At 50.8% G+C, this 16,065-nt stretch overlaps 1 protein-coding gene and 1 long non-coding RNA gene across 4 annotated transcripts; one reads left to right on the top strand and one right to left on the bottom strand.

Annotated features, from left to right (window-relative positions):
* Positions 1-318: 318 nt before the first annotated feature.
* COG4 (component of oligomeric golgi complex 4) lies at positions 319-16,033 on the bottom strand. 3 transcript variants are annotated; one of them, XM_055727041.1, is made up of 19 exons: positions 15,844-16,033; positions 15,232-15,314; positions 14,423-14,537; positions 13,551-13,725; positions 12,760-12,953; positions 12,206-12,311; positions 10,793-10,950; positions 10,153-10,211; positions 8,611-8,744; positions 7,963-8,081; positions 7,408-7,574; positions 6,559-6,724; positions 4,897-4,959; positions 4,309-4,425; positions 2,583-2,675; positions 2,201-2,284; positions 1,783-1,884; positions 1,308-1,436; positions 319-1,057 (listed from the first exon to the last, which is right to left on the bottom strand). In XM_055727041.1, exons 1-19 carry the CDS (start codon positions 15,988-15,990, stop codon positions 923-925), a joined length of 2,346 nt encoding a protein of 781 aa, XP_055583016.1. In that variant the 5' UTR covers positions 15,991-16,033; the 3' UTR covers positions 319-922. The 3 variants fall into 3 exon arrangements, with proteins under 3 accessions (XP_055583016.1, XP_055583017.1, XP_027671890.1); XM_055727042.1 differs by having other exon boundaries at positions 15,855-15,987; XM_027816089.2 differs by lacking the exon at positions 15,844-16,033 and adding an exon at positions 15,674-15,741.
* On the top strand, positions 4,958-13,784 carry LOC114017989 (uncharacterized). The gene is made up of 5 exons (XR_003563358.2): positions 4,958-6,366; positions 7,206-7,373; positions 11,782-11,891; positions 13,027-13,106; positions 13,648-13,784. It is a non-coding gene; the product is annotated as an uncharacterized LOC114017989 (long non-coding RNA).
* Positions 16,034-16,065: the final 32 nt, after the last annotated feature.

Genomic DNA, 16,065 nt, shown 5'->3' with positions numbered 1-16,065 from the left:
TGTGGGGGCAAAGCTCTTGCAGGGGTTGAGAATGGCAGACCCCGCGTGCAGGGGCTGGTCATGGCCCCCCAGCCCTGGCTGCTGGGGGCCGGGGGGAGCGCTGCAGCAGGAGGCAGCAATCACGCAGTGGGCTGGCACCAGGTCCTGTCTCAGGGGCGTTTGTACTCATGATGTGCCAATGCCAGCAGGGGCGGGGGGCGGAGCGGGGCAGGAAGATGCCCTTGATACCGTGGCACAGGGTAGAAGAGGAGAAATGGTGCATAGCTCTTGTCGCCCACCTCCCTCCGGGCCCGCAGACACACACCCACCACCCAAGGCTGCTGCTCAGCCAGGCGAGGTTTATTTACAGAGTAGCTGTACAGGGTATATGAGCCAGCCCCGCTTCCTACAGCAGCTTTCTAGGGATTTCCCAAGCACCCTCCCCAAAAGGAAACCATTCCTTTTCCCTTCAACAGAATGGTCCCCATCGGACCAGGAGAGAGCCATGGCTCAGGGTTTGTAGGAGTCCAGCAGCTGACCCTTAAACTGGTGGCACAGAAGGGACACAACTGTGGCCAGCAGCACAGAGTGCTCTCTGCAGCCCAGTATTTGAGCCACACCACAACAGCCCCCCACTTTCTTGACCTGCAGCAGAGCGAAAGGAGCCGGGAGTGAGCACAAACTCATCCCTCAGACTAGCGTAGTGTCATGCTGCTCTCAACGTGAGAGACTGCCCTGCTGCTGCCTTGTTTCTGCTCCCACCAAAGGATGGCAGCTCTTCTTCCCAGGCCCAGGAAAGCCCTTTGCTCCAAGGAATGAGCAGAAGGGCAGACATCACCCCATCCCCACACCGTCTAACAGCCAGGCAGGACCTGGGCAGGCGCCAGGGCTGCAGCCTTCCCACTGTCACCTCCAGCATGCTGCTGGCCCAAGCACCAACCAACTACAGGCGCAGCCGCTTGATGTCCTCACTGCGGAAGTCGATTCGGAGAGCCAGCACCTGCCGCACCTCGGCTGGAGTAAGGCGCCAGGTCAGCGGGCCTGAGTTTGGGCCCCAGTAATCCAGGATCTCCGTCACCTGGAGAAGGAAGAGAGCTTCAGGAGACAACTCAGCACCACCCGCCCTCACGGGTGAGTTCAAACTCCAGCTACAGGTATTTCCTGCTCCTAACGCCCTGCAGGCAAACGCCCCTCGGGCATGGGGCAACTTTTCCAGCTCCTCTGTACCCCATAGCTGTGACAATATCTGGAGAAGCCCAGTAAATCCATGCGGAGTCCAGCTGGGGCTCCAGCAATCCCCTAAAAACTAAAAGCAAAGTGCAGCTCACCCTTTCCAGATTGAGGATGGTGGCCATCTGGGAAAGCCGGGCAAACTTGTCACGGATCGTCCAGGTGGTGACTGTGGTGAGATAGGCTATGAGAGACCTCAGCTCCTTGTCAAACTGCAGACCACCAAGCTGTGGGGACCGAGGGAGCTCTGTAAACTCTCCACACACACACACACAATTAACAAAACTTACAGGGGGAGGGTCTCTGAGCAGGAAGGTTCCAGTTACACAGGTTAAAGTGGCTTATGTTTAGACCCACCTGAAAAGCCAGCCCCCGCACTGATGCAAGCTCTTCCCAGCCCCATCACAAACCACACTTTCTCCCTGCGTGTGCGAATGCGAGGTCGCCCTGGGCTGGCCACCAGCTGTGGCAGAGCTCCTTTGAGGGCAATGTTTGCTTCTGCCCTGCCCCATCCCCGCCCTGAGGGTTTGCAGTCAAGCCAGACTGCAGGGCAGAGGATAATGTTTTGCTTACCCTGCTGAAGGTGGATTTGAGCAGCACTTTCTCCAGTTCAATGGCTATGAGACTGGTCATAAGACCAGTGAGGGTATCATAAATCACTGGAGACAGCCCAGCCTGGAAGCAGAAACCTGTGTCATTCTTGTCAGGAATGACTGAGCAGAGGTCTACAAAAGCCAAGCCTGTAAGAGCTTTCAAATAAAGACCCATGACCCGCAGGCTCGGCAAGTGGAGAGCGCCACAGAAGCGATCCAGCTGCGTGGGGCTTTGAGAACTGCAGGAGAAGGGGGTGACGGGATCTCCAAGAGCCCTGCAAGGCACCAGAGGACATCTCTGTCCGCCGTTCCCCTGAGCAGGGAAAATGCTGGGAGATGCCACGTGAAGGTCTGGCCAAAGCCTGGCAGGCTGCCACGTCCCTCCCTCTCTCTCTCACCTTGAACTCTGTCATCTGCTGTTCCAGATTGACAATGAACTGCTGGACCCAGGGGTCGTTAGCTTCATAGTCGCTGAACTCCTCCTGACAGTGAAAAACAAGAAGGGTTGTTTATGCATCCTGCCGTGAACAGCAGCGAGGGGCCGGGGGGACAGGAAGGGAGGTCCCCCCGCGGGCAGCGCTGCACTCCTGTTTTCTGAAGGTCCCCTCCAGCCAAACACCCCTTTCAGGCTCAGAGCAAGTTCTGGGTATTTTACTGTTGCTCTGTGCCGAGGAAACAGTGGAGAACGGAGAAGAAGGAGATGGCAGTTGCTCTGACTGTGCTGCTGAGCAGAGGGACAGTGCAGAGGTATGGCCAGGAGCAGAGAAAGCTGAGCCTTACCTCCTCGATGTTGTGGGAGACAGAGAGGAAGAGGTTGATCCAGGGCTTCACCTGGGGTTTGATGGCTGTGCTGTTCAGCTCACTGAGACCTTCCTGAGGGGACAGGAGGAGAGGAGAGTGACTGAGCACAGCCGATGTCCGACGGCACCCAGCCTTCACAGCTAAGCTGTCCTGATGCTGCCTCCCATCCCCACCACAAGCTGGGGAAACAGACCCACAGACTTGCACAGGAAACTGAACCCAGAAGTCCCAGATCCCATGCTCTTCTGGTGCTGGAGGGCTCTGAGGACAGCACGATGACAAAAAGAGGAAGGACCCTGGCCCAGAAGCTGCTGCTGTGCTGCCTTGCAGCCTGGTCTGAAGGGCTCATGTTTCCTCCACCCCTGCCCACACAGCTCCAGGGGTTTCCTGGCAGGAAAGGGGCGTTCAGCTCGCATCAGGAAAGGACACAAACACCAGCTTTCCCACTCAGCACCAGCCAGGAGGACACTGTGATTGGACTTGACTGATGCCTCCCACCTCCAGTGCAGCTTAACTCAGTAGGAGAAGCTAAAAGGAGGATAAAAGCTGTAACCACAGTTAGTTCTCTGAATTAATCATAACCCCAGCACACGCCATCTCCCCTGAGCAGCAGGTTGTCAGCAAAGGCTGTTCTGTCTGCTTCGATGCTAGAGAGCTCTCTGAAAGTCCTCTCCTGCCAACCGCCCCCATTTGGCTCAGCAAGATGTCAAGAAAGCTCACCCAGCATGAAACTATTCAGGTACTGATACTGCCTGGCATTTGATGGAAGTTTTTAACTAAAATTGGCATTTCTGAGCAGGGCCCTGCTGGCAATTGTCCTTTTCCAAAGCAAATTCTATGTGTGTGTGTGACTCGGGCAGCGCAGGAGCTTGCTTCTCAGCCTCTTGATTGCTTTGCAGCCAGTTTTAATACTGCACTAGAGCTAGACTGGAGACTTTTACCCCTTTTACTGATGAGCTGTTTTGGTTTTGATACTGACCACAAGCCTCAAGAGGGTTTGCTGGCAATACTGGTCAGAAGGCATCTGGCTGCAGGGAACTGCAAAGCCAAATGAAAACAGCCTGGCCCCTCTGTGCAGTACAAAGCCGATGGCAAACCTGGTTCAAAATATTCTCTTTTTGCTTGGTTTCTTTCCACAGAAGGTATTAGGTCTTCCTGCTCCTCTCCCTGCCAGACTGTGAACTTTTAAGGCAACAGGCCCAAGCATGCCACAGGAGACAGCGGATTTAGCCAGAGAGCCTTCTGCCCCATGCCAGGGATTATTTCCATCTGGAAAAGGAGGAGAAACCTAAGAGAAGAGCAGTTCTTCTCTACCAGCAGCTTGTCTTCAGCATTACCTAGTGAGGCTCTGGACAATTTGACAACGTGCCGTGCCACGAGGGAGAATGGAGGCAAGGGAAAAGCTATTAATATTTCTTCTCCTGAAAATGCTGAACCAACTGCAACTCTGTGCTGAGTGAAGACAAATGGAGCCACGTTCCTTCTGGCTCTGCAGCTGCTTCCATTGCTTTTTAGGCAGCCACCAGCTGGTGCAGCTGTGCAAACAGGATGGATCCATTTCCACGCCTCAAAGCTGGCTGATTTACTCCATCCTGCACCCCTGCCCTGCACTCCTGAGTCAGATGTGCTCAAATGATTCCTGCCTGAGCTCTCCCTGAAGATGCCAGCCAGTGCTGGAGGCCAGCAGTAACAGCCAGGCACTCACCTGCAGCAGGTCACGAAATTTGCTGGAGACAGCAGCCATGTCAGAGAGGCAGCTGTCAATCTTGGCCTGCGCTTGCTCACCCCCGAAGCCTTGGCTAAGCAGTTTGCTGCAGTCACTCTGCAGGGAAGAGATCCACAAGCAAGTTGCAAGTTAATAACCCGGGCAGTCTCTGTCCCTTTGTGTTGCCGAGCTCTGGCTGCCCAGCAGCAGGCTTGCAGACTAGGACAGGCGCCGAACTCTTGCCCCTGTGAAGGCGGAGGCTGCTGGCTCCAGCTGGGGAGAGGACAGGGAGGAAGGAAGCCCGGGGCCATCTAGTTCAGCACCAGGGAACCACAACCTCTCAGTGATACAGGTTATCCCACTGCCTCCCTGCCTGTGCCAGGTTGGTCAAGCTGGAGGAACTGGTATTTCCAGCTGCTACTATCAGCCGGAGATTGCTCTGCCAGCTCAAAATTGCTTTCCTAAGGCTGGAGGGCAAACACCTAAGGAATTTGGGCATAGCAAAGTCCAGATGGTTTACTTGACCCCCCTGAAGGGAGGATATTACAATTTGATTACAGAAAAAACAGTAAAGAATCCAGACCATACCTCCAAAGTCTTCTTTAGAGTCATGATGTTTTCACTGCAGACTTCCACATTGTTTAAGGTCACCTGGGAGAAAAAAAAACAAAAAACCAAAAAAACAAAACAAACCCAAGTGGAATTCATTGCAATTTCCCAGCACCTCAGCCCCAAGTCCATATGTTTACTCCATTTACTCCTCGGTGCCCTGCTGACAGCACAGGCTGAAATGCAAATATTTAAAGGACAGAGGTGCTACAGTGCAATCAAAGCACTGCAGGTTCATGGAGCTGCATGAAGCTGAATGACAGTAACTGAGCACATGTGCTGAACCTGCAGCTAGCACAAAGTTTGAGATGGTTTACTCCACTTCTTTTCCTCATCATTCTGTCCACGATGTTGCAGCAAAGCCCCACTTGTGGGTGATGGGTGGAAGACAGGATGCAACCCTAACTTTCTGTGACAGTGCCATGAGGAACAACAGACCAGGAGTGGCTGGAGGTGATGGTTTATACGCTGTGTCCAGAGAAGCAGGGGAGGCAGGAAGCTGTTCATATCTAGGCAGGAGGAATTAGCACACCTCCTGCCAAATGAGTATCTGTTCTTCCCTGAGCAGGCTCTTCTCTGCCTGCTGAGGCTGAACTAAACGTCAGTATAAGGCTGGGGTTTGTGCAGACAGGGAAATGAGGCAAGCTGACAAATGAATGAGGAATTCCAGTGGGAGAACTGACATTTTAGGCACTTTATTTCAAGAAATGCAGAAACCCGTGACCAAGAATTTAATGAAATGGAAGAGTTTGGTCCCTCCTGCTCCTTCTGTTGCCTTCTCCCCTTGTACAGTGAAAGTCCCTAGGAACCTCTTCATCACTGGGTGTTCACAGCAACTTACATAGAGGGGGACAAGTCAGGTGAGCCAGCGCCTCTCCAGTGCTCTCAGAGTCTCTGCCCAAAGGTCTGCTCAAACAGCAGGGCTGGCTGGAAGGAGAGAGCAGACCCAGAGCTGCTCTACCAGCAAGGTCTTTTCCACAATACAAGGTCTATACAGCATCCCACCACGGGGAATGATGCATTATGCTGCGGAAGACAGGACAACGGCCTTTCAAATGCTCTCCCAGGGGTCTCTAATGCTCACTACCATGTCCTGGCCTGTTCAAGTGTGCAGTGTTGCAGCAGTGCTGTTAGGAGAAGGCAACAGGTGGACCTCGCAGGCCAGGCAGCGCGGACAGCACTGCTCTAGCAGAAAGTCTATGATCTGATAAGCAAGAATGAAGGAACCCTGAGCGTGGGCCAGGAAACTTTTCTGTCTAGGAGAAGGTGCGGATGAGATGTTCTCCCACCACCTCTGTGCAGAGCCCGTGGAGAGCAGGACTGATGCACAGCTCAAAAGAGCAGAGGCTCCCCCAGCCTGGAGGGAAGCATCACTGCAGCAGCCTAAGAGACAGTCAGTCACAGGATCTTACTTGCACAGACCTGCTGTGGAAGCCCTACAAACATGAGGTGAGCATATATAGAAGCATATAGCAGACATCCAACGTCAGGCCACCCACTGCACCTAAACAGGTTTTCAGGTTCTCTGAACATGTGACAGTTGTCATCAATCCTGTTCCCAAGAGCTCCCCCCCCCCGCCCCCCGCATTGTCTTTCCCCTCAACCCAACTCATTCTACACCTGAACAGCCACCAAACCCACCAGAAAGGACTGCTTGGCCTCATCGGTGCTTTCAATGCCTTTGGTATCAAACTTGCCCTGCTGCAGGCTGCTGTGCATGATGTTCACGGCACTGGTCACCCCTCTCTGGAAGTCCTGGAAGGTTGTGGCTGGAAAGCCCTGCTTCAGCTTGTTGTACAAAACTTCCCTATGGAGCAAGCAGAATATACCAGGGCTCAGAGCAAATACTGCAAGCCACAGCAGAGTTGTGCTCTGTGACAGGGGACAGCACTCTGGCTGAGCTGTGACCTGAACAAGTTAAGTGGAACTTCACAGGGGAAAGAAAAAAAAAAAAAGACAGCTGGCAAATATCCCGCGACAGCATCTAAAGGACATAAGGCTGAAAGAAAAACACAGCCACTCACTTTCTGAGCTTTCCCAAAAATCCTGCCTGCATCTGTCTGCTGTCTTTAGTCATAGTTCCCATTCCCAAATTAGGATGAAAAACAGGAGCATCACTTCTGCAGGCTCACCCCAAATTCAAGTTACTGAGCAATCTCACAGGCAACCCAGAGAACAATTAGGGGTGAGTGTGTACCATCAAACAGGGTAGCACTCCAATGCTATGTGGTGACTTGGTCTTGTAGGGATTTTGAGCCATGAGGTTCCTTCTTCTGTTTGTCCTGCAGGTGACCACCACTGTGAGAAAAGCACACCCAGCTCCAGCTTCCCACACCACACCTGCCACTGCTTCCTATGAGCATCTTCCATGGGGATGACAAACCAGAGGTTCAAAGGCAAAGAACACAAGGAAGGCCATCTGACAGCAAACACTGTTTGCAGAATGTGAGTTAGAGGTAAGTTACACTGAACCTGGTGTATCTTCATTACCTGAAGTCAGACTCCAGCTCGGTGGTGGAGTGGTTGATCATGGCACAGAGGCAGTCTATGCTGGAGCTGGACAGAGCGCGCCCAATGCACTTCTTCACTATATAAAACACATCATCCACCATGCTGGAGGTCAGCTGGCCCTTCTCGTAGCTGTCCATGGCGACAGCCTGCAAAGAAAACTGTGTCAGTGCCCTGAGCTCAGCGAGCCAAGGTGCCCCCTCAGAGCAGTGCTGCGAGACCAAACTGCCAGCCTGCCCGTTTCACCCTGAGCTGAACCGTGCTGCGTGTGGGCTGGCACCACTCATCCTAGATTTCAATAGCCCATGGACCTCGAAGATCTGCCTCTGGAAGATACTCAGGGGTATGTCTGGAGTCAAAGGTCAGAAACAACCACTTGCTTTTCAAGGCCAAGGGAAAGAGAAGACCTTCCCAACAACTGCAGAGCTGCCACGTACACATCCCCTTCCCCAGGGATGCTCAGCAGAGGACTGCGGAGCACACACAGAGGTCTCAGCCGCTGGCAGTGAGCGCAGGCTGTTGCTGTCTGAGCCTTACCTTGTTGACCGTCTCCCTCATGAAGTATTCCTCCATGGTGATGTAGTAGCCAATGAGCTCCTGCATGGTGCGGCTCAGCAGACAGTTGTTGAGGAGCTTATCCAAGTATTTTTGATGCTCTACAAAATGCAAAAGAGAACCGTCAGCAGGGACCAAGTGCTGGAAAGCAGTTCCACCTAATCCCCTTGCCGCCTGTCTCATGGGCACTCAAAGGACACACAGCTGGCAAAGCCCAACCTTCAATAAATCACAGGCCTCAACCGTGGTACTGAAATTGCTCTGCTGACTTTCACAGGTGACAAGTGACTTCCAGAGCTCCATGGAGTACCAAAACCCTGAGCCTGTTTTCCCTGTGGCCTCCACCGTAAGGATCTGTGCCTGCAGTGACCAAAGGGCTTTCCCTTTCTTCAGGGACCTTGTTTACTATGCTCTGCAGTCATTCCTAGTGTTGGCTTCCCTGTTTGAGGAACAACCAATGCTGAAAACAGATTTGGGGAGGCCAGGCTACACAATCCACTTCCACAGCGTGCTCCCAAAGCATCTTTGCAGATCCCAAGTCACTCTGCTCTGCCAGTAACTCAAGATTCCATCTCCACTTCTGGCTGCAAGAAGTAGAGAGCCTGCAAGCATTAGTATTCAAGTTATTACCTTGCTTTACCTCCTCTGAGGCCATGGAGTCTCCCACCTCAAAATCAGATATTATTCGTCTCTTGATGAACCTCAAGTAGAGCTCACTGCGGGCGTTCATCAGAGTGACTTCTGTTAAAATAGGGTCAAGTTCCCTGGAAGGAACATAGCAAGAACCAAGCTAGTAAGACTACAAAAGGAAAGGCACTCCTTTAATTTAATTTAATTTAACTCAGTTGAGTAGCATGTTCCCTGTTCTCTTACTATGAGATCAATACTTCCTCTTTCCATCTGTGCTGTCAAGTTGCAAAGCTCAGCAGAATAACTGGTATGAGCAAAGAATGCACATACAATCAAAATGTTCTGAAAAAACATTACAGAGCAGCTTATTTTTTCCTCATAGATGTGAGAACAACCACATTAAAAATCACAGCAGTAAGGACTGCATGACTCTAAGCAACCCGGTATAACTTCAGAATTAGCCCTGTTTTGAGTGGGAGGTTGGACTAGAGACCCTCAGCAGTCCTTTCCTACCGCAGTTTTGCTAAGATTCTGTGAGCCCTGCCTGGCCAGCATTAGAAATGCCTGGTGCCTGCCATCTCCTTCTATGTGCTTTTATGCATAGATTCATGTGTTTCTCTGAAAATGATGAAGAATCTGCTTAAGCTCAACAGCTCAGGAAACGTGAGAGCAACAAAGCGTGTGACAATGCAGAACACAGTGTTCAGATCAGAGATGACTATGGAAAAAAAAAAAAGGCTGTCACATCATCAGCTTTTTTCACCAGTGTGCTCAAAAGAACTTTACAAATCCTGCTCAAAGCCTCACAACACACGAGTGGGACAAGGAACCATTATCTTTATTTTATAGATGAAAAAGCAAAAGCTCAGAAAACCTGGGATGCATGCACAGTTACTCGGAGCAAATAGTAAGTGGATCTCTGTATTACTGCTGAAATAATTAGTCATGCAGGCTCACAGACAGATCTTGCTTGAGGAACACAAGTTTTCTTTCTAGGCATGTTTAGAAGTCACACAATGACAGAAGGGCTGGGTGCACTTTCAAATGGCCTTACTTAAGGGCTATGCAAATTCTTAAGAAGGAGGGAAACTGAAAGCACTTCAGTTCATCGGCAAGAAACTGATCTTACAGAGTTGCTGCAGCAGCAGTACAGATTAAATAAGACCTAAGGGCTTATTCCTGATTGTTGCAAATTATCCGTCCAGGGAGCTGCTCCGTTTTGTGGGCTCCAAGGACTGTACTCTGACCATCAAAAGGCAGCAGGCACAGGCAACTGAAGCCTCAGTCCTCCGTGTGCAGTGGTACTGCCAGCCCTTCAGCAACGTTTAGGGCCAATCCTTAAAAGTAATGAGTAAGCAAAATATAGCACCACCACAGAAGCTGCCTATATAAAAGGGCAGTGAAGGGCACCTAACAATTGGCTTTTATGCTTCAGTAGCCACAAAGCCTCTGGAAGACCGGAAGAGTTATCTAAATGCTAAGTAGTGTTAATAACAGCTCAAGAATGAAAGGTTAGAGAACAAAAAGAGGTTTTGTTTGTACCTTGGTTCAATCTTCTCTGCAGAAGAACTTCTCATCATGCTATTCTGAACTTGCTGGAACTGCAATCACAAAAAAAGGGAGAGTCATCAAAGGCTTTGCTGATGACTTGGAGTTAACAGCTGCTTCTCCTGCTGCAGCCTAAAGAGGTGTCACCCTTCCCGTGCTTACTCAGGAGGGGTGACAAGAATGCTTTGCAGGAAGCAGTGCCAGAGAAGGGAACTGCATCAGTTCTCCACCTCCTCCTCCAAGACAGAGCTCAGCCTGCCAGGAAGGGAGGTGGGATGGGAACCCTGACAGAAGCACCAAGGTATGTGACCATGACACAGTTACAGCAGCCCTGCATCTAACAGACAGAAGCACAAGCAAGACAGTGGGGAACGTCTACTGAAAGCACCCTACAGACCTGCAGAGCAAAGAATCATGTGCCCAGGACCCATTTACCATGCTCCAAATGAATCCTCTGCAGCAGGAGGGATAGCTACAGGCTGGACCCCTTCAGCCATCACAGCAAATATGGAGAAAAGCAAGATTTCTCTCAATATGCAAAGGCAAACTTTGCTGCCTCTATGGCAGTCGAAGCCCCACGGAGCTGGACAGAGGCTGCAGTTGGCTGTGTCAGGCAGCATCACGCCCTTCTTACCTGCCTGTGATAGTCCCTCTCTTTGATGAACTTGTCCACCACTTTCTCCACCTGCCGGTCGCACTCCACTTGCAGGTGCTTGATGAGGGTGTACAGCCTCCCTGGACCATAGTAGGTCTCCACAATGGGCTGGTGGGTCTCCACAATGCGAGCAATCCCTGCAGGGAGAGGGGAAGCACAAGAGAGAGACTCAGGCAGGAGTTTCTGCTCAGTCTGGACCCAGAGCAGAGCTACACAGATCCACAGACAGGACCTAACAGGGGATCATTCACTCCCCAGATAAAGTTTAGACTGTCCAGCCACTCTAGTACCTCACTGAAGGCCTGTCACTACCACCCCTTGTTCCATGGCATCTTCTCTCTGTGATACCTTTCATCCTCTCTGCTGTTTCTTGCAAGGCCGCAGTGCAAATCTGGAGTAGAAGCCATCTCTCTTTCTAAAGAAAGCTCCTGCCATGCAATGTGTGTCAGCTGCCCCCCCTACCCAGCAAGATACAAGGTATGAAGCTTCCACAGGAGAAAGCCGCACAAGCTAATCCTAGCAGGGCACCTAACTGCCATCTAAACCCAGTCTCAGCTCTCAGCACCTGCCAGGTTACAAGAGAAAAGCAGCGCTAAGAAAATCAGCCTAGGGAAAGCTCTGCTCTTATCTGTCACACAGACGCTCAAGAGAGCAAGCGTTAGTGAAGGCAAGATCTCCTTGGAGTGTATCTCTACAATATTGCTTTCTTCTCACAAACTCTGCGCTCCAACAGTTAGCAACGCTCCCCCTCTTTTGAGGCTACTGCCAAGAAAGCCTCGGCAGCTCTAAGGACCTTCAATAGCAGCAAGGCTGCCAGGCTGGGAGAGTGACCTGGCAGCAGTGCAGTCTGGAATTATAGCAGACTTAATAGGGAAGATGGTTAATCACCATGGGATCCCAATTACTGTCGGTGGCAACGTTCCCACAGAGCAGTCATATTCCCCTCTCCCCTCCCTCTCTGCTTTCAGGCTCCTGTAGTGCTCCTTGAAGAGCCAGGCCTGGAGGCATCAACAGCTTCTCAGTCCTGAGGGATCCGATTTGTCTTTCCCAAGAGCTGCACGTCTCAAGAAACCTTCAGGTAATACCCATTTGTTTTGAGGATGCAGAGAAAGAAAGAGTCTGATTCCTGAAGGAAGCCAACAAATCCTTTGCAAATCCACTTTGTGCTTGTGCAATCTGTATGCAGAAAAGCTTGCTTATTGTAATAGCCTCTTCCTGCCCACAAAAAAGTCTATTAGTTGTGTCCCTGTCCCTCTAGTGTGACACTCCCATAGCTCAAAGGGGAAGGGGACATCTTGTGACCTCCTGGAGCTAAAATTAAAAGCATTTAAAATGATGGACAATCTCATCACTGGCTATTTTCAATCCACCAGCAGAGGAAAGGAAGATTACCTTCGAAGAGGAGTGTCAGGGTGTCTGCAAAGATGACAGCAGCTCGACGGTCACTCATGTCTGTCCCCATCACCAGCTGCAGGTTCTCTTCTGCTTTGTTGGCCACCTGCATGACAACAGGACCAGTCAGCTGGTAACACTCAAAGATGTTCTTTGTCCTGTAGAGCCCCACAGAGCTTTTGCTGGCCTTCCCATTGCAAGAGCTATTGCTGTTATTCCTCCTTTGAACAGGGATCCTTTCCTCTCTTGTGGAAAATTCAAGGATCAAGGAGAGGCAGAAACCTGTTCTTCTCTTTCCAGAGGAGCACAAAACAAGCACAAAGAGCAGGACACAGGAAAAGCCAGCCAGCAGGATCTGTATTCAGAGACCACAAATCCCATCCCAGGATGCAAAATGCAGGGAGAGAGAGAGGAACTAAGGCCAGTGCTGATTTATAATTCTAAGATTAAACAGCCAGAGCCAAGATCTCCTTTCACAACATCTGTTGACAGAGGCTGGGTTTTGCTTTCCCCTAGACTAAACAGGTCACAGTATGTTTCACAGAACCTGTTACCTGCTTGCAGAGGTACTCTGAGAACTTGCTCAGCCCCTCTTCATGTAAGCCTAGGAGAGGAAAGATCTTGAAGAACCGTTCCACCTGGGGCAGGTCTCCCTGCTTCATAGCTGTGTCAAATTTCTCTGTGACAATTGTCTTCAGGCGCTGCTCTGCTTCCTGCAGGAGCTTCAGGTTAGCATCAATTATGCCCCCTGGTCAAAAAGACAGGAAAAAAAGACAGCACAATGTTAGCACTGTATTAAGGGCTACTTTTTTTTTCCCCAGGAGAGAGATCAACACTGTGCAGCTGTAGGGTCAGAAGGCAGAAGACACACTGGAATTCCCTCACAGGCAAAGATAGATAGGTACGTGTGTGATGTACACACAGCTGATGTCATGGTCTTGCATGAAGGACCTGAACACATCAATTGGGACATTTTAGGGATCGGGCAATTTACTCCTTAATTTCTAGTTGCTCTGCTTGGTAGCACACCATAACACTGAAACAGTTCTCCCTGACAAACCCTTCTCTCTCACTTCTTTTGTCCTGAACATTTTGTCCTTCACCTAGTTAGCACCTGAAATATTATTAAAGCTGTGTGCCAGGAACTCTCCTTTCAATTAGTGGTAATTCAAACCTAATAACACTTCAAAAATTCATCTCTACGTTACCCTATAACATACCAAGATCTTTGGCTAGCATTAGATCTTCTGCTTTGTCTATTGGGCTGAGGCTATCTATCATGGGAAATCATGCAGCCTCTAGTTATTTACTGGAAAGGTGACTTACCCTCATGAACAGTACTTACCTTCTTTGCCCTGACGACTGAGCTCAATCACTGATTTGTCTAGAGACAGATAGCGATGAATATGAGCTGCCGCTTGTTCATAATCTTCATTTCGCAGGGCTGTTTGAACTCCATCCATGCAGAACTTCAGGTCAAGGATGTCATCAGCTCTCTGAATGGCCTGATAGAGACGATTCTGCAAGAAAGGCAACCACTAAGGCTTTCTGCTGCGGGCTGAATCAGGGAATGAGAACTATGAGAAGACTGTGGAGGGGGAAAAAAGGAATAAACAGAAGTGATACTTCTCTACACAATAAACAACTATGTAAGCAGAACCCCCAAACTACTTAAAAAATTGTTAAACCAATGGTTCTGGAAGAGGAACAGCATTTGCCAAAACTCAAATTGAACTCAGAAGCCATACTCTGCTTTAACAAGCAGGCAGAGACCAGAGATACAACCACACATTCTCTGTTTTGATTTGAGCAGCTGAACTGAGCACTGGGACTTGACGCCTCTTAGCCTGTCTCTGTACAAAGAATACAACAGCCAGGGTTCCTGATCAGTCTTGGGTGACAATGACCATCCCTACTGTTCTCAGCACTGCAATAGTTGACAAAAGGGTACTAATGAAGACTAGTCAGCTTATTCACCATATTCTACTAGGAGCTGCATGGACAGAAGGGAATGCTGGAGAACCAGTTGCTATGTGGAATAGCGTAAGCATTACTTATTCTTGTACCCTGCAATATCCAGGAGCCCAGCAAAATACCACTACCTAGCAACGCTAGATACTGCTAAAATAAAAAACAAAGCAGTGTGATGTGAGCACACGAGCAGACAGAATATGGCCTGGCAGTGACAGGTCCCAAACACCCCCTCAGTCCAGTCACCTTGGCAAGGTCAAGCTGGCGGACTTTACTGCTGACGTTCTCAGCCAGGTTACAGGTGAAGGTGATCATCCCTGCCAGCTGCTGGGCATCCCCCTCGATGAGCTGCAGATTAGGGCTGGGAAGACAAGTGAATTGAACATGAGCTGCAAATATTAAGCAGTCAGATGGTCTGCAATAGCAGGATGGTTCTTTCTCCAAACCCAACTGCTCCTGTCAGCAACATTATCTGTCATTTCATGCCTCTCCTACAGCAGCAGAGCATCAAAATCAAACTGACTGCTTTGGAAGAGGCTGCAGACAGACTAACAACTACCAGACAGGGAATGAATGAGCCACTGAGGCTTTATGATACTCTCCACTTCTGAAGTGGAAGACGGAAGTCTGTGCTCAAAGCTTCTACTAGACCTGAGGCCACTTAAGATGGTTTTCCAGACTGCCTGTGCAAGCTCACCACAAAAACCCAGTAATATTTGCCTGCACCTGTAAACACCCTGACACAAGACATCTGATCCAAGCATTGATGCCCAAACCTGACAATCTCTGGGGTGAGACCTTCAAAGAACCACTCAGCCTATGCCAAAATGGGTCAGTGTGCAGACACAGCAGTTCCCTCTGTTAGTGCTGCTGGGAACTGGGTACCCGGGGATGAGAATCCAACTGTTCTCTTCCACAAACTGATTTAAAGTCTAACATTTTCTGAGAATTAAAGTGCTTCCCTCACAACACCGAAACGAATTGTCATGTCACACTGTAAGCAGCGAAGTACTGAACAGTGTGCAGAATCAGAAAGAAGTGGGGAGATCGCTAACCCCATGCGATGAAGCGCAACCATCTTGCTCTCTGTAGTACTTTGCTGTTCCAGGAGGGCATCCAGCTCTTCCTGCACGACTTTCTGAAAAGAAAGGATGAAGGAAGTTTTGTGAGACTTCAGCTCTCCTCCAGACCAGCAGCATATCACAGACCCCACATCCAAACCAAGAACTGATAGCGCTTTCAAAAGCTCCTATGACAAGTAAATCCTTTCTAAGCTCCTATTTTAATCCTATAAATTTTTATACTTTTGCCATTTGAAAGCATCAGTTACCCAAACCTCGTCGCACAAGTTTTAAACCAGATAATCCTCAAAGCCCTCCCCTGGCTGAGCTCACAGCGCACGGCCCTGCCCTGCGACGGCCCCCCGCTCGGGACACCCGCTCCACGGGGGCGACACCGGCCCCCACCGCGCCCAGGGACGGTTCAGCCCCTATTTACTATCTCTGAAAAGGATCCGGACGACGAGAGGAGCCGTGACAGCGAGGCGCCCGCGCTCCCTGTCACCGCAGAGCGGGCCGGGGGGGGTCCCGCACCTCCCGGGCCGCCCCGGGCCGCCCCAGCCCGCCCCACCGGGGGCCCTCCGGCCTCCCGGGCCCGCCCCCACACACCTCCTCCTCACACAGTCGGCTGTAGGCGGCCTCCAGGTCCGCCAGGTCGGTAAGCGACTGAATCCGTTCCATGGAGAGGGCAGAGGCGGCCGAGCCACCGCCCTCTGCCCCCGGCCCCCTCGGGCCCGGTGCCGTGGCCGCCGCCATCTTGGGGTGCAGCTGACGCGGGCGGTACGGCCGGGAGGGCTGCCCGGGCTGCCCGCAGCGGTGCCTGAGCGATGC

The sequence above is a fragment of the Falco cherrug genome, chromosome 14 (genome assembly GCF_023634085.1).
Source record: "Falco cherrug isolate bFalChe1 chromosome 14, bFalChe1.pri, whole genome shotgun sequence".
NCBI classification, from domain to species: Eukaryota; Metazoa; Chordata; class Aves; order Falconiformes; family Falconidae; genus Falco; species Falco cherrug.
This window is presented reverse-complemented; position numbering and strand designations above follow the sequence as displayed.

Excerpts from the sequence above, each read along its gene's own strand:
- COG4 (XM_055727041.1), bottom strand. The coding sequence starts at position 15,990 with ATGGCGGCGGCCACGGCACCGGGCCCGAGGGGGCCGGGGGCAGAGGGC. Across the intron at positions 15,315-15,843 it reads GCCGACTGTGTGAGGAGGAG|AAAGTCGTGCAGGAAGAGCT; the intron begins GTGTGTGGGGGC and ends CTTTCTTTTCAG. Across the intron at positions 8,082-8,610 it reads CTCAGAGGAGGTAAAGCAAG|AGCATCAAAAATACTTGGAT; the intron begins GTAATAACTTGA and ends TGCATTTTGTAG.